The sequence below is a fragment of the Sceloporus undulatus genome, chromosome 1, assembly GCF_019175285.1.
Source record: "Sceloporus undulatus isolate JIND9_A2432 ecotype Alabama chromosome 1, SceUnd_v1.1, whole genome shotgun sequence".
In the NCBI taxonomy this organism is placed as follows: domain Eukaryota; kingdom Metazoa; phylum Chordata; class Lepidosauria; order Squamata; family Phrynosomatidae; genus Sceloporus; species Sceloporus undulatus.
The window spans coordinates 73142462-73160370 of NC_056522.1; the positions used below are offsets into that span (position 1 = coordinate 73142462).

Genomic DNA, 17909 nt, shown 5'->3' on the forward strand with positions numbered 1-17909 from the left:
AATAATAATAATAATAATAATAATAATAATAATAATAATAATAATAATAATAGGATTTATTTATATGCCGCCCAATCACTGGGAATCCAGGCGGCTCACAACAGAGGGGATAATAGACGGTTCCCTGCCCTCAGGCTTACAATCTAAAAAGACATGACACAAAAGGAGAAGGGAATGGTGAAGTGGAGAGGGGATCATAATCTATTGTGTCTATTAATATAATTTGGAACAAATGAAACCCACTGAGGTTGAAGGCAATGTTTCCTTCATCCCATTTCTTTATGGTTTCCAGGTGTCCCATTTTTAAAGGGATGCCTTCTGTCTAGGATTTTAAAATCTTTGTTAGATTGACACAGGATGCTCCAAATCTCATATTTAAAAGTGGTCACCAGCCAGCCTCCCACCATCTTGACCCCTCTGCATTTGGTATGTAGCAAACTTGCCTATTAAATCCCAAATGCTAGTGCACTGTGCTGGGATCACAGCTGGCTTAAATGCTGGGCTTCCTCCTCTCCCCTTTCTTCCAGTTGGCCAGCCAATCACCAAAGTGAAATTGTTATTTTGTGATAGCTGGCCTGTCACTGTAAGATTTCCATGTGTTTTTATGGTTCCTGTGAGATTTGAGCCTGGAGATCTCACAAGAGGGAAGCCTTTCATGAGTTATGAAGCAGGCTTACATAGGTGTGCCTCACATGACCTACCCAATCTACTGTTGGATTATTGTGTCTTGTATTATTGTTTTGAAAGTCTGGCAACCCTTAAGAGTTTAGCCCATGAACAAATAAGCTGGTTTACCTCTTCCGGCTTGAATTCAGGATCCGGAATGCCCTGGATGTTATCATACCGAAAACGCTGCCTATCTACGCAGGATGCTGCTGCGCAGATGCATCCTAAGTGGAAGCCTCGCTCAGCTGGCCAATTTTTGAAGTTGGAAGCTTCCTGACTTCAAAAAAGTGCTGGCTGAGCGAGGCTTCAACTCAGGATGTATCCGGGCAGTGGCATCCTACATAGATAGGTGGCAATTTAGGAATGATCCTCCGGATCCTGAATTCAAGCCAGCAGAGGTAAACCGGCTTATTTGTACAATTACACCAAATGAGTAGTCATTTCCAGTCCTTTTAAACATAATCCTTACACATGATAGAAAAAATGTGTTCCTTCAATCATTGCTGAAAAGTTTAACAAAAATGTTACTCACTATCTTTGGAAGTCTGTAGCTATAGTGATATATTTCTCCAATAATTTATAGAATTCAAGGGTATCTTCTGTGCAAACAACCGGCGAGATATTTTGTTTGGAGTGATACTAGTAAAGTCCTTGAAAAGAGTGATAACAGTTTCATTAATGCATGTGCATATGCATTCCTGCTACAATTATTGTAGCTTCCTGCTGAAGCTACAATAATTGTTTGTTTTATCAGCATAACATTTCTTTTTATCTGTAATTTTCAAGGACTAGAATCTTGACAAGATTTCAGAATGTACTTTTTTTCCTTTTCAGAGTGATCATGGAACATTTGATGCTTTTAAAAGTGGATTGTGTATAATACTGCATATGCTTGATGATACGTCCCTAAAGGACTTTTGTTTTTCGTTGGCCCTGAGTTAGTAAATTTGGCTCTTTCACAGCTGGGATATAAACTGTCAAAGAGCTATAACTGGAAAGGTTTTAACTTCCAATCCTGTTTTTCTCATGTGTATAATTTGGCATGAAACAATTCCAGAGGGGATGCAGTTGCAGTCCACCTATAGCAGTGATGTATAATTTGAGCCAAACATTATAATCAGTGGAAAGCTGTTGTGTATATGTCATGGGTCTTTCCTTGCTTTCTTCCTGCCAGCTGAGGTGAACACCATCAATGAGAGCACAGAGATCCTTCATCTCACCCCTTCAGTCATGACAGAATACATTGGTGACAACACTGAGAAGAAAGCAGAATTCTGTGATCGCTCATGTGAAGAGCTTGGGTCTATGTTTACTGAACTCACTGGATTGCGCATTGTTGTGAACAGCTTAACTGAAAAATTAGAAAAAGTGGTAGGTATGACTGATTTGTTTTATTTTTGATGCTCAGTTCCTCATTCAGTAACCTTCAGTTTGCAGGTGTTGTTGAACTGTCAGATCTGGCCATGGCGACACATACTTTTGTTACATCCCATTTGGACCATTGTAATGTGCTTTACATGTAGCTGCCTTTGAAGAGTGTTTGGAAACTTCAGTTGGTCCAAAGGGCTGCAAACAAATTATTAAATAGAACTAGCTACTGATAGTTAACAGGTCACTTAGAACACTTCAGTGGTTGACAGTTTATTTCCTGGCACAATTCAGTGTGCCTGTGACTGATATGGCTCAGGTCCATGTTATCTAAATTCTCCCATATGAGCCCACTTGTCTTTTGAGACTTTGGGGAGGCACTTTTCTCTGTCCTACCATCCTCACAAATACATCTGGTGGGAACACAGGAGAGAGCCTTCTCCATGGCTGCCTTCAGGCCCTGGGACTCTCTTCTTAGACAGGTTAGACTGGCACCCTCCCTACTCTCCTTTCATAGGAATGTGCAGATGTTTTCTCACCCAGTAGACCTTTGATGGATAATTATTGAATGAGAAAAGAGCCTTTCAGAAAGTGCTATACTGTGTAGTTGTTCTTGTTGTTGTTGCTAGTAGTCTTGCTTTTAACTACTTTTAATCCTTTGGTTTGTTTAATTGTGTTTATAATTTTGTATGATATGAATTTTAAACCTGTGTCTGTTTTAATCTTTAGTCTGGCATATTGGTATGCAAGGGGATCCTGCAGCATTTTTAGACTAACTGTGCAAAAGCTCTAGCAAGACCATTTGTAGACCTGGCTTTCTCAGACATGCATCTAAGGAAGTAAACCATGCCTATGAAAGCTCATGCTACAACAAGGTTTACTGTGTCTGTTTAAAAAATCTTGTACAAAGAAAAATAGCAACTGCAAAAAATTTAGCAACTCAGCTAGTTACATGTTCACTGCAGTCTGCCTAGAAGGTAGTCAACATAAAATTTCTCCTGCCTATTGGGTAGCTGTTTAATAATGGGAGTTATATAAAAAGCACGGGTTTCTACATAGAGGGGGCAACAAAGAACATGACTGATTGATTCAACCTCCTCAAAGCCACAAGGACAAAAACGACAATGGTAAGGTACTTTTTTGTATCTACCTTCCAAGACAGCAGATGGAAAGATATTTAACCTTGCCAACATAAAAGCCCTTCTTTGTTTAGGGATGCTCAAATGTTCAAAATACTTGGCATGTTTGCCAGTTCTCCCAGTTACCCCAGTAGCAAGATGTGGTATTGATTGGCTTCTATGAGTTTGCAAGTCAATATCTCTAATTCGCTGGGTGATGACAAATTTTGCCTTATTGTAGCCTAGCAAGGATATATAAGTGACAATGACAACCCAATGGAGGACAGCTTCATGGCTAGGGATTTCGTCCAGGTAGAAATAAAAGAATCCTTTAAAATTAACGGAGCCAAACCAACTGGAACAAAAAACATTCTTAATCAAAGGTTGAATTTACGGATCCAAATGTGTGCCTCAACTGATGATAGATCAACTTCTAAATGGAGGGTGCTACAACTCCTTTCACACAGTTAGTCTCCAAGGTACTATAAGATTCTTTTACCCTTGAGTCCCAAATTGGAAAAAAGACAGGATAGAAAAAAACCCAACCACTATTACTACAGCTCTCTTCCTACTCAGGGCCAGTACACACCGCCATAAAGCAGCGTGCTGCTCGCAATACCAGAGTTAGGGAGTGCGCACCAACCTCACACTCCCTAACTCTAGTCCGTGGCAGTGCAGGCAACAAGGTGGCCTCCCATCCACACAGGGTCCACCATGATGCCGGTGCTGCCTCACAGTGTTCCCACGGCCACGGACACGACATCATAAGGGCTGAGATGCAGCCCTTATGATGTTGCAGGAAGGAGCTCCATTTTGCAGCTCCTTCCTACACCAGTTCATTCCTGTGGCAACTACATGGCCACAGGAACGATCCTGAGGGGAAAGGGACTGTCCCTTTCTTCTCTTGGCTGTCCGGGTGTCCGGGGGCATGCATTTTGCCACTTCTCCATGGCCCTGAAAATGCCGGATTGGGGCCACAGGACTACCGATGAGGTTGCCCTGGCCCCAATCCACCGTGAAAAGGGGCAGGTGCAGGCCGCCCATTTGGGGTGGTCTGTTCCGGGCATGAGTCAGTATGCATGATGGAGTGTGCACTTTAGTTTCTAAAATTCTTGAACTGGCCCTGTAGCATCCTCATTATTTCCAGTCTGCCAGGTGCTTCCTTATGGGATTTATTCTAAATAGCCAAAGTTTGTATCAGCCTGAGTGAATGAAAAGAATGGTGGACTAAATAGGGCTTTGGTCTGATCCATCAGGGCTCTTCTTATGTCCTTATGTACAATATATACTCGACTGTAAGTCGACCTCATGTATAAGTTGAGGGCAGACTTTGGGGCCAAAATGATGGCTTTTGATATGATCCATGGATAAGTTGAGGGTAAAACTTAGGGGCATGTAACAAAGAAGGTAAAGGATGAAGCAAAGCAGAACAATGTCAAAGAAAAAAATTCCAGCAGGCATAACTGTTTTTGCTGGATCAATGAGAGAGCAGAGGAGGATCAGTGCTTCCAAGACAGATTACACTTTTTCCTTTCACCAAGGGATGGTTCCTTAAAAAAAGAAGGGGAAAAAAAAGAGTTCAAGTACAGTACTTACACTGACCCATGGATAAGTCAACTCAGGTTTTTGGGTCAATTTTTTAACCAAAATTTCTAGATTTGTACATGAGTATATACAATACTTGAAAGAAACAGTGACATGGTGCACATCTATCTGTTTGGAGGTATGAGATTTCAGTCTAAAGGTGGGCAATCCCTACAGGTAGACTTTATATATGCACATGTCCCAGCATTGGTAAAATCATACAAAAAGAAATAATTGTACTTCCTTGTTTCTTTCTTCACTGTCTGCTACAAATAAAGTTTCCCATATTTAAAATGGTTCTGAAGTAATCTGATGTCTGTTTCAGGAATGAAGTTATCTTCCGTATTAAGGGAGATAAATTTTTCTAGAAGAAAAGCTTTTCAGTAGAAGTTACTGTGTCCTTTGTAAATTTGGCCAGTACTGACTGCATTAGCTGACAAGTTTGCACCTAGAGGAAAAGTGCAGTCAATGGATTGTTTGCTTCCTTTTTGGCCAAAATACCCATTGACTAAAAGAAATTTCTTTTCCAAGTGTTTTAACAGTCCAAACTTAGAGGAAGCAGAGTTTCATACTTGTCTGTTTCTAGTGCATTTGCACAAAGGTTACATTCAGGTTTTTATGCTGGAAGGTGCACGTTCATTCTGTTAAATCAATCAAAATAACTTGTACCTCCACTCATCTTTCTGTTTCATTGCACAGTCTGAAGTGAATGAAAAAATTGTGTCAGAATTGCTTGGCCCCAACAAGATTCTGAAAAACCAGTCGGCATGCTGGCAAGATGGTCGTGAATTTGCAAATAATTCACAATGGGTTGTGGACAGCTGCACAAAATGTCACTGTCAGGTGAGACTTCAATACAGTTTTTATATCATATACCATTCCTCTGGCATTTAGACATACATAGTAGGATTTTTTAAAAATCTGCATCAATAGTCTTTATCAGTAGATAGTGAAAAACAGGCTGGACCCATTTTCTTCATTTCTTTCTGCTGGTCTTTTGGCTTGTGTATCACTTCCATATGTGGACAAAGGAATTTGGACATATATTCTCAAGTATTGTAGTTGGCCTAAATCTACAGTGGGACCTTGTTATCTGCTGGAGTTTGGTTCCAGGATCCCCCGTGGATAACAAAATCTATGGATGCTCGAGTCCCATTAAATACAATGGTAAGGTAAAATGGTGTCCCTTATATAAAATGGAAAATCAAGGTTTACTATCAGGAATTCATACTTTTTTTGAATATTTTAAAGCTGTGGATGCTTGAATCTGTGGATAAAAAATCTGTGTATAAGGAGGGCCGATTGTATTTGTTACGCTTGATTAGAAGCTTAAATATCCTGAAGCCACTAGATCTTGTCTGTTTTTGGCAGCTAAGCAAGGTTAATACTTGGATGGAAGACCAGCAAAGAATACCAGGTGCTGTAGGCTATTTTTCAGACGAAGGAAATAGTAAACCACCTCTTCATTAGGCAGACCCTCAGAAATGCTTGGGGTTGACATGCAACTTGAGGGTCATACATACAAACAACTAGAGCAGAATAAATGGAATTTATATAAATGTGGATTTACTAAGTTCCCATCCCTTTAATGGATCTACTCTAGTTAGGATTAACTATTTAATTTAGATGTTTATCTTTGATGGCTATAAGTATAGGCTGTTAGCCTCCTTGAGTCCCAGTTTTGGGAAAAGTGTGAGATATAAATAAATATAATGATGACAATGATGATGATACCCTAAGCACAGTGCTTAGAACTGAGTTGACTGATAACTTTGTCATTTCAAATATCCCTTATATGCTAAGCTACCATAAAGAAAGATTCATTCTGTACCAGCAGTATCCATTAAAGGGATGGGGTACTTGAGTATGGAAAAAGCTGATGATCACTATGAGTCAGGCAGGTGAAACTCTGAGGGCACCAATATTAAGAACTCTAGTTAGCTATTTCTTGTACTCTATTGTACCCTACCTCTGCTTTGCTCTACAGTGTGCCTGCTCTGTTATATGTTTTGCACCTCAAAGATAAGCTGAAATGTCAAACACAATTCCTACAATGATCATTTTTTCCTCTCAATTAGATGAATGTTCTATTGAATGGTAGGACACTTGCCTTATGTATTCTTTGAATAATGTTTGCATTTCTGTTTTCTTTGCTTGTAGAATTCCAAAACAATATGCAATAAAATCACATGCCCACCAGTACACTGTGTCAGTCCATCTTTCATTGATGGCGAGTGTTGTCCTGTTTGCTCCCACTGTAAGTATGACCTACAAAGACAGTTGCATGTAGGGTTGCAGCAAGATTACCCAGAACCTGGGGGTACTTCATGCTTTTTGCAAACAACATATCATATTAGAGTATATGGAACACTAATATGATCAATGAATTAAATAGGGTATTATAGGTGCTTTACAGAGCGCCCAAAAAGTGCTCTGCCTGTTTGCTGCGCGAGGGAGCCACAACGAACAAACCGCACGGCTCCACCACACAGCAAAAAGAACCCGCAAAAAGTGGGTTCTTCTTGCGTTGCAGTTGTGACTGTTGACCAACTTGTCTGGGGCTTCTGGGATCTGAAGACCAAAATTAATGGAGGACTAAAGCATGGGAACCACTGGATTAGACCATGTCCAGCTCCATAGCAAGGAATTCTGACAATAGCCTTCCCCCTTAGACTTTGTAAGCCAGTGCCATGAATGACAAAGGTGAAAGATTCTATGAGCACTGTCCTCCGCTAATGTGAACTGCGCCCTTCTGGTGCACTGGTTAAATGCCTGTACTGCAGTCACTCACTCAAAACCATAAGGCTGCGAGTTCAATACTAGCTGGGGCTCAGGCTTGACTCAGGCTTGCATCCTTCTGAGGTCACTAAAATGAGTACCCAGCTTGGGGGCAATTAGCTCACACACTGTAAACTGCTTAGAGACTTATTAGTTCAGTATGAAGCGGTATATAAATGAAGCTGCTATTGCTATATTAGGAGTCCTGAGCCCTATTTTCACCCTGTCTGCCTGCTTGCATGAAAGAGGGAAATATAATGTTGCATGCATCTTGCTACATTTAGAAGGCTGGTACTTGTTAGACTTCCTATATTGAAGACTGGATTGGTTTTCTATATATTATTAATAGTCTCATCACTTTGCTAATCTTCTTGTGAATCTTCTTGTGGCTTTTCAGCTGCACAATTTTCTTATACCAGTGACAGAAAGGCAAGCTGTGTGATAGAGCAGAAAGAAAAGAAAGGTATCTCTTTTCTGGGAGGACTGCTAATTGACCAAGGGTATTAAACTCATTAAACTCATACACAGTCCTCACACAAAGGACTTTCGACTTCCATGTTTTTTAAATTCTGGAGTTTGTTGATTTCACCTTGTGTGAAACTCAACACTCCAACTGGGAAAAAAAACCCAGAATTATTGGGTTGGGAGAGCTTGAAAACAATTGTTCTTTCAGACGTGAGATGCTTTTTTTTAGAATTGAAATCAAATTTCCACACAGGATACATACAGATAAAAGAGGTTAAAGTGCAAAATTTTGAAGATTGGCCCACATGCTAGATACTGCTCTATAAGATAATCATCTTTGGCTAGTGCATTGAGTTACTATCAATTAAGGACAGCTAAAATCAGGAGAAGTAGTATTTTTTGATTCCTACACTAGTGGCAAATATTCAGTAGACTTTCACTTGTAAATACTTAACATGACAGTGCATTTAAGTCCTTCTATGTGTCTTCTGGTTGCAGCTGATGACAGTGAAGAAGGCTGGTCTCCCTGGTCTGAGTGGACAGAATGCTCTGTCACATGTGGATCTGGAACACAGCAGCGAGGGCGCTCATGTGATGTCACCAGCAACACTTGTCGAGGCCCCTCCATTCAGACCAGGACCTGCTCCCTTGGCAAATGTGACAATCGTAGTAAGTGCTCTCATATCTCTGTTTTTATTTGCAACTTCTCATTTAATTGCCAAATAAAACAAAAACAAACCTGGATTCAATCTTATGTGGAAAAGAAACATTTCTATATTTTGTTAGGTTCATCAGGTTCATCAAACTTCTTTAGGGTTCTCTAATGTTGTCTACAGTGAAAATAAGCAGATAGAATGCAACTGACAAGTGAGGATATAGATGTATAACCTGCATGGAAATGTTTGTTTTGACATACCCCAATTCTGTTCAGCTAATTTTAAATCTTGTGACAAGCAGACACTTGAGTACCTTGCTATGGGATGGCTACATATTTGCATGGGCTGAAAGGAATGGGTGGCAAGCTGTCATGGATTGTACTGTGTATTCAATGGGGAATTTGTGTTAGAGCCATTGGGGCAAGCACTTCAATTGTCATTATTATTCTTCCTTTGACCAGTACGTCAAGATGGTGGGTGGAGCCACTGGTCTCCTTGGTCTTCCTGTTCTGTGACCTGTGGAGTAGGCAACATAACTCGCATACGACTCTGCAACTCTCCTATCCCACAGATGGGTGGGAAAAGCTGCAAAGGAAGTGGCCGTGAAACCAAAGAATGTGAAGGGCCACCATGTCCAAGTAGGTTTTCTGTTCTGAACCCCCATTTCATAGTATCATTTGTCAGGAAAAAAGAACCTGTTCTGTAAAGCAGAGGTTAACACCTTTCTTCCCTATGGTACCAATTCTGGTTTACTTGGAAGTGCTATCTGGCCTTCTCATTGCCAATCCAGAGATGAATAAAGTATAGCCAAAGGAACCTGTGGTAAAAGAACTTGCTAGTAAGCCATTTTAAGTGGTCTGTTCTACTGATAAGCTACTCCTTATTCTACATTAATTTAATATATTTTATACTATTTACCATATTTAAAATGATATTGGAAGCACATCTTGAAGGAGGGGATGAGGAAGTCTTGTTACATAAATGGAGGGTCACTTGTACACTGTAGGATTTTAACCTATGAGAATAATCTTTGAACTGTCATGTTAGGAAAAACAGTTACTGACAAGGCTGTAAATCAATTAACCTGTCATATAAGGCAAGGTAGGCAGAAGCTGTATGCATACTTGCTAGGATGTTGTGCCAGCACAGAGGTCAGATGTTCTGCCACCTACAGGTTCCCAGTGATGATGGTTCTAAGATTGTGCTGTAACTGTGATTGGCACCTTGCCACATTATGGAGGTCTGTAACTGCACAAAGCCAAGGACTATTACAACACTATTGTTGACCTTCAGTGCCAACATGGGAAGTTCAGAAGGGCTGGGGCTAGAATACATGCTACTATACCTTCCCCATGTACAAATATTCAGGGGGTGTGGCTGTGGGCAGGGGACAAAATGAGGCCGCTGCCCCCAATAAGAATTCTGCCCCCCTTCTGATAGATATAATTCCATTGTCACAATTCATTGTTTAGATTTAAGAACACTGTGTGATAAGTGTGTTTTACTAAGGTGAGATGCAGCTTCATATTTTAAATTAGCATCAAAATTATAATAATAAGATTTATTTTATTTATTTATATTTTATTTATATTTGGCCTTTTCCTTGCAGAATCAAGGCGGATTACAAAACAAAGGCATCAAAAAGGCAAAATACACCAACCATCAAAAATCACAGCAATATTATAACAATAAAGTAATTATAAAAAAAATAAAAAAAAAATACAGAGTACAAGATCCAAATTACATAGCACAATACCTATAAAATGAGAACCCCAGTGTTTGTATTATATGTTGGTGTTATATTTCATAGATTTAAATAAAGATGGTCTGAAACTACTACAACCTGAACATTTACACATCTTACAGTCCATAACCCCTTTATCCAAGTTGTCTCATTGAAATGAGTGGGATTCCTTAAATAAGTGGATTTTAGCCAACATAGTTAAGGTGATACCTTGAAAATGAAGCAGATTCTTTTGAGGGGATGGAGGGTTTCCAGATTACTTGCTTGGCCACTAAGAAGATTTGCATTCACTGAATTAATGAAGTGATTGTTGGCAGTAACATCTTGAATTCGATGAATGACATCACCATATGTGATTATTATCCTTACTTAATTGTGCTGTATTATTCATGTTAATTTTTCCTGTTGTTTGGATTTTTCCAGTTAATGGCCGATGGAGCCCTTGGTCTCCCTGGTCTGCTTGTACAGTTACATGTGGAGGAGGGATTCGTGAGAGATCTCGTCTCTGCAATAGTCCAGAGCCTCAGTATGGAGGAAAGTCATGTGCAGGAGACACCATACAGAGAGATATGTGCAACAAGCAGGATTGTCCAATAGGTGAGTTTGGAATGTATTGGATAGTCATCATATTTGATTCAAAATGGCATAATCCAGTCATTATACTTCATACATCAGCCCAGTGTGGTGTCCCAAGCCTGTCTGGAAGACTGTCTTAAGATTTTTGGAGGACTCCAACATTATGATAGAGCAGATGATTTCCTCAAAATAAACTCAGTCTAACTTTCATATGTACTTCATTCTCATTGCTATGCTTTTGTATTAGGATATTAACTAATTTCATTCCCACAGAGGGTATGAATAATGAATAAAGATTCAAAATAATGAACTAAATCCAGTTCTGATACCTGGATGCATGATGATGCAGGCAATCTGTGGGATTTCCTCTAGGATACTCTGGAGATCCTGGAGGATGGTGTCATTGCCATGCTTCTGGCTATCAGAATGTAGCTGGAAAATCCTCAGATGCTTTATGTCCTCTCTGGCCACCACAGTGACTTTCTGGAGTGCGTGTGCAGGAAAACGGTGAGTCTCTAGTGGTGGAAGTGAGGAAATATGCTGTAGTTATGCAACGTCTTCTCAGTGCAGAATCTAAAGGATGGGGCTTCTTGTCAGCACCTGGACTTGGCTAAGATTCTCCTCATTAGGATTTCCCAACACTCAAGAAGCCCCCTTATATCCCCCTCCATCCAGTCTTTGAATATTCTTTCCAGCCCTACTTTGTATTACATGGAGTATACCTTTTCAGTAGCTTATTTTGTGTGAAATAGGACAAGGAAGGGAAACCATGGAAGGCTAGCAAGGCACATCAGCCTTCCAGGAAACATTTTGCTCTGTAAAGCCCCCAAGACCCCCCTGGAGTGTGTGTGGGGCATTTTGGCCATGTTTTTAGTCACACCTGGGTCACTTTACACCAAGGAGAGGTCTTTTTTACTTCATGTTTTTAACATAGCCTCTGGGGCCTAAAACATAATATTCTTTAGTTGGCAGTTAGAATATTTGGGTGTTAAAAATGACGGATTGGTGCTTTGGATTTTTTTCTTTGCAATTTTTTCAAACCATGGGGGTGCACTTTGCCTAAGCCTGAAAGACAGTAGTGGTTAATAAAGCAAACTATATTACAACTGTGTTATGCCTAAAAATATTAAATTAATAAAACAGTCTTTCTTACATGAATGGCATAAATAAAGGTGCATCTACACTGTAGAGATAATGCACTTTGACATCACTTTAAGTGTTATAGCTGCATCCTATGGGATCCTGGGATTTGTAGTTTTACCTGGCCTTTCACCTTCTCTGCCAGAGTGCTGGTGCCCTACCAAACTACAAATCCCAGGATTCTGAAGGATGGAGCCATGGCAATTAAAGTGGTATCAAACTACATTATTTCTGCAGTGTAAATGCACTCTACATGTTCTTTCTCCTCCCTCTATAGATCACCACAGCTAATGCTCTTTCATCCTGTTTTGGCAGATGGATGCTTGTCGAATCCTTGCTTTCCTGGAGCAGAATGCAACAGTTACCCTGATGGTTCTTGGTCCTGTGGTGCATGCCCTGCTGGTTACCTTGGAAATGGAACTTTCTGTGAGGACCTTGATGAGGTAGATGTGGTTCCAGTTTTTATGGAAATGTAGCTTCAGCCCCACCCATAAAAGCATTTTGTTGTCTGTCTTTCCCAGTGAGATAACTGTCATTTTTCTTCAGCTATATTTATTTTTGTTTTTCCCCCTCCCCTGGCAGTGTGCAGTAGTGCCAGATGTTTGCTTTAAGTTAAATCAGAACCACCGTTGTGTAAACACAAATCCAGGATTCCATTGCTTGCCATGCCCTCCACGCTACAAAGGAACCCAGCCATATGGGGTGGGCCTAGAAGCTGCCAGGACAGAAAAACAAGTAAGTACAGTTGAAAGAAGGCCAGTGGCCAATAGCAGAATGGAAAATGTGATGCATCTGGTCTAAAAATGTGGTACAAAGAGGCTGAAGATGTGTTCATCCTAAAGACTCATTGTTTTAGAGAATCAAGAAGAACAAAAGCCAAATTTCATGTTTAAAATAGGGAACACCATTCTCCACAAAACCAGAGTAGCTTAGAAATTAAGCTTAGTGATTTTTAAAGCAAATATAGGGCAACCTTAACATTGGGTAAGCAGTTGACTGAGGCAGCAGATGCAGAGGAATGTGTGAAGCTGAGATGTGGGATTGAAGGACAAATCTAAGGAATGCTGTGGATATTGCGTTCTTTGCTTTCCCAGAATTCAAGAAGACCTTTGACAAGGTCCCCCATGTCGTTCTTGCAAAAAAGCCAGTAAAATGTGGGTTAGACAATGCAACTGTTAAATGGATTTGTAATTGGTTGACTGGCTGAACCCATAGGGTGCTTAGCAATGGCTCCTTTTCATTCTGGAGAGAAGTGACCACTGAGGTGCTGCAGGGTTCTGTCCTGAGCCCTGTGCTATTCAACATATTTATGTTGATGAAAGAATTAGATTAAAGACTTAGATGAAAGAATAGGGGGCATGCTTATAAAATTTGCTGATGACACCAAATTAGGACACGATGAAAATTCAAAATGACCACAACAGATTAGAAAAATGAGCAAAGCTAACAAAATGAATTTCAACATAGACAAATGTAATGTACAAAAAATAAAATAAAATAAAATAAACGCATAGATATAGGATGGGGGGCTTAATGAGACTACATGTAAAAGGGGTCTAGAAGTCCTCGTAAACAATAAGTTGAACATGAGTCAACAGTGTGATGTGGCAACTAAAAAGGCCAATGCAATTCTAGGCTGCATCAAAAGAAGTAAAGTGTTTAGATCAAGGGAATTAATAATGCCATTCTATTCTGCTTTGATCAGGCCTCACTTGGAATAAAGTTGCACCACAGTTCCAGAGGGATATTTAAAAGCTGAAGCATGTCCAAGGGAGGGTGGCCAAAATGGTGAAGGGTCTGGAAACCATGCCCTATGAGGAGAGACTTAGGGAGCTAGGCATGTTTAGCCTGAAGAAGAGAAGGTTAAAAGGTGATATGCTCGCCCTGTTTAAATATTCGAAGGCATGTGATATCGAGGATGGAGCAGTTTATTTTCTGCTGCTCCAGAGAATAGGGCCCAGAACAATAGATGCAAACTACAAAAAAAGGTAAACCCATTGAGAAGGTTGTCAAGTTGTTTCTGACCATAGGGGCGGTGCTCATCTCCATTACTAAGAGAGCCAGCGTTGTCAGAGACTACTCTGTGATCATGTGGCCAGCATGATTGCACAGAATGCTGTTTACCTTCCCACTGGAGTAGTACCTATTTATCTACTTTCAGTTTTATGTTTTCAAACTGCAAGGTTGGCAGAAGCTGGGGACTAGGAATGGGAGCTCACCAAGCATGTGGTACCTGGGCCTCGAACTGCCAATCTGCCAATCTTGAAATCAACAGAGTCAGCATCTTAACTACTTGAGCCACCGCATGATGGGGTGAAAGACATTCCGCCTAAACATTAGGAGGAACTTCGTGACAGTAAGAGCTGCTCGACAGTGGAGCACACTCTTTCAGAGAGTGGCGAAGTTTCTTTCTTTAAAGGTCTTTAAACAGAGGCTGGATGGCCATCTGTCAGCGGTGCTTTGATTGTGAGTTCCTGCATGGCAGGGTGTTGGATTGGATGGCCCTTATGGTGTCTTTCAACTCTATGATTCTGTTATTCTACATGAAAGGTGAAGTGACAGTATTCTCCAGCTTTATGCCCTAAGCTAGTTTGCTGATATCACTAGTGCTGAAATAAGATTTGGTTCTCAGTTTACTTGGCTTCAGTATGCAGCATGGGGCACAGCCATTTTGTCTTTTATTGCAGGGAGCTAATAAAGAAGTTGCTAAGTGCTGAAGGAGATGGACAATAATTTTAGCCCTTAAGCCTCAGAGTCCTTATTACTTGCATATCTGGAAAGTCTTGCACGTAAGAACTGGCACCGTTAATATAATGGATACATTTTATGAAATTTTTTGACACAGCCAAGTGTCTGTTTTCATAGTTTCACAGTTCTGGTTGACATAGTTCACAGAGTGTAAATGGAGAATATCCATTAATATTAAATTATTCTTGCAAAGTTGTCAGTCAAACAATAGCAATATAGAAGTACCAGTCAGGACTCCTTGAAAGGAAATCACAGTCCATTAGGTTGTCTCTTTGTTTCTAAAGCAAAGGCAACTAACTGGCTGGTTAGGTGCTACATCTGGAATTGCTGCAGAGGAAATGGGTGGGATTGAATGCTTCTGTCTCACTGTAAGTTTATGTTAATGACATCCAGAAGTTTGCAGATGTGAGAAAGAAATTTGTGAAGTAATGTATAATTCTACTTAAGGACTTTTTAAAAAAAGTAAATAAAGGTTTATTCATAATGTCTCCATTGACAAATGTGCACAGCTGACTTGCTCAACAAGCAAATGTTTCTTCAGTTTTTGGCCAAGATTTATAATGAAAGGTTGTTAAATCTGTGACCAATGGGAGGACAATGCAGTGTAAACAATATTGTGGGAAGTTGATGTTTCCATTTGTCTACCTTTCTGATTAATCAGATGTTTTGGAAATGCTATATGTTATTTGAATAAAAGATTGAATGCCTGCCTGACTATTCATACTTAAAACTTTTGACATCATCTTGGTTAACTTATTTGGAATACGCTGCAACTTGTCAATATTCTTGAATTGTGGTGCCTAGAAGTGATGTCTGACCGAAACAGAATAAACTGGCACTACTATTTTCCTTACTCTGAATACTTTACTCCTGTTGATGTTACCTAGAATTGCTTTGGCTTTTTTGGCCAGAGCCCCAACTGTTGATTCATGTTTATCTTGTGGTCTACTAAGATTCTGAGATCTTTTTCATGTGTACCACTTTCAAGCCAGATGTCACCCATCCTGTATTTGGAGGTTTTGCTTTTCTTCTCCTTATTTGTCTGGGATCATGTGCTGCAGTTTGCTAATGAGTAACACCGACACCGAGTCTGGGAAAACTACTTTTTTGGACACTTATTCCCAGAGTTCCCAGCAAGCAATTCCCAGAATTCCCCATTCAATTACTTTTCCAAGCTCTGTGTAGGCCTGGTACTCATAGGTTTCCCTTGAAGCATGGTCTGAATGATTTCTAATCTGTTTTTCAGGTATGTGAACCTGCCAATCCTTGCAAAGACAAAACACACAACTGCCATAGGTCTGCAGAGTGTATCTACTTGGGACATTTCAGTGATCCTATGTACAAGTGTGAATGTAGAACAGGTTATGCTGGCGATGGGTTCATCTGTGGTGAAGACTCTGACTTGGATGGATGGCCCAATAATAACCTGGTTTGTGCTGCCAATGCTACGTATCACTGTGTGAAGGTAAGTGATATGAAAGTATGGAAATGCTGTAACTTTATTAATGAGCAGGAATTAGGAGATCTATTTATTGCCTTTAGCAAGTAGTTCTCGCTGAATTACTTTTTGGCTTGAGAAATGCTGAGTGGAATATTTCCATATTGTCTTACTTGGTTCTTTTCTGTTTCTGTCTCTCTTTCTCTCTGTATGTAGGAAGACTGGTTGATATTAGTGAGATTAGTTCCATTTTCTAGGTTCATTGCCTGCAAATACTATTGTTCTCAAATACAATTGTTCCCTGGGGGTAGTATTATAAAAAAGAAGCAACTATTCTGCGTTTAGCAATGTAGAAAGTGTGCATTTATTTTAATGTGCAACATTCCCTGATAGACCTTTTTATATGCAACTTTTTTCATGTCCACAGTTTTGTATGCAAATTCTAAGCTGAAACCTGTATCACAAAAGTTAGGGGACTGTTTGATTTGATGGATAAACAGGTTTCTAATCTGCAGTTCAGTCAAGATATATATAAACTAGATTGGTTTATTTAAAAACATGGACCAAACAATTTTTCCTCCATTTTTATCTGAAGATGTTTTCTTTTTCATTATTTCCTTCATAAAAGATGGATGGCATGGGGGGGGGCATGATGCATGCATGCCAGCTGCCCCGACTCTGCCCCCATGTCCCCCGCTTGACCAGACAGCAGGTGGCATCACATCATGTCTTTGGTGCAGCACTTATATACGCGATGCTGAAGAAGTGGCAAAAAGCTTGCACCGCAGAAAGCCCAGATCAGGGCCATGGCCCCAATCCAATGAGGAAAGAGAGGTGGCTGCCCAAAGGGGCAGTCTGTTGAGCCCCTGAGAGAAATGGTTATAATTTCAAAACTGGCTGTGACTTTACAAGGCTAAGAATAGGAAACTAGGAATGAATTCTGTTTTTCCTGTTTTTCTGTGAACAAGAAACAAGTCCTAGACCTTCATAGAGCATACCATTCAGATGTTGGATTTTTTCAGTTTTGGGCTGATGTCTGCTTACTTGTTAATATTGCCAACTCAGCATTTGCAGTTCATATTCCTTTCCTTTCCTTTCCTTTCCTTCCCTTTCCTTTGGAGTCCTGTCATCAGGACATCCTTCATTTGATTCAAGAAGCAAACCTAGAAATTTGCTTCCTTTAAAAACAAAACAAAACAAAAAATTATAGCTAACAATGGCGGGGTACAGACCGCCGCTTTGCGGCGGTCTGCCGCCGCCGCCAGTAGGTCCGCGGGGGAGCCGGAGCCTTCAGACGGCCCGACTCCCGCGCGGACCGAAAAAGAAGCTCCAAAATGGAGCTTCTTTTTCCGTCGCGTTTGCGACGTAGCGAGGCGCCAGGGGCGCGCTCGCTACGTCACAAGCTGCGCGACGCGTACGGACGCTCAGCGTCCGATACGCAAAGATGGCGCCAGCCATGTAGAAGGGCCAGCGCCATCTTGTACGGACGGAGTCCGTACTAGGCCCAGGGGCGTCTATAAGAGACACCCCTTTTTTAAAATGGGACGTCCGGAGGACGTCCCAAATGGCGGTGCAGAAAGCACCAATGATGAATCCATTTAGAAGAGGTTCTTCCTCAAAGCTCAACT

At 40.6% G+C, this 17909-nt stretch overlaps 1 protein-coding gene across 2 annotated transcripts in view; it reads left to right on the forward strand.

Annotated features, from left to right (window-relative positions):
- THBS2 (thrombospondin 2) overlaps positions 1-17909 on the forward strand; it is a 67972-nt gene that overhangs the window by 19207 nt on the left and 30856 nt on the right. For both annotated transcript variants that reach the window (XM_042446137.1, XM_042446136.1), the window contains exons 5-13: positions 1841-2037; positions 5436-5579; positions 6897-6993; positions 8478-8648; positions 9097-9273; positions 10803-10976; positions 12411-12538; positions 12678-12830; positions 16090-16308. In XM_042446137.1, coding sequence (XP_042302071.1) covers positions 1841-2037; positions 5436-5579; positions 6897-6993; positions 8478-8648; positions 9097-9273; positions 10803-10976; positions 12411-12538; positions 12678-12830; positions 16090-16308 — 1460 coding nt within the window. The remainder of the gene's footprint in view (positions 1-1840; positions 2038-5435; positions 5580-6896; positions 6994-8477; positions 8649-9096; positions 9274-10802; positions 10977-12410; positions 12539-12677; positions 12831-16089; positions 16309-17909) is intronic.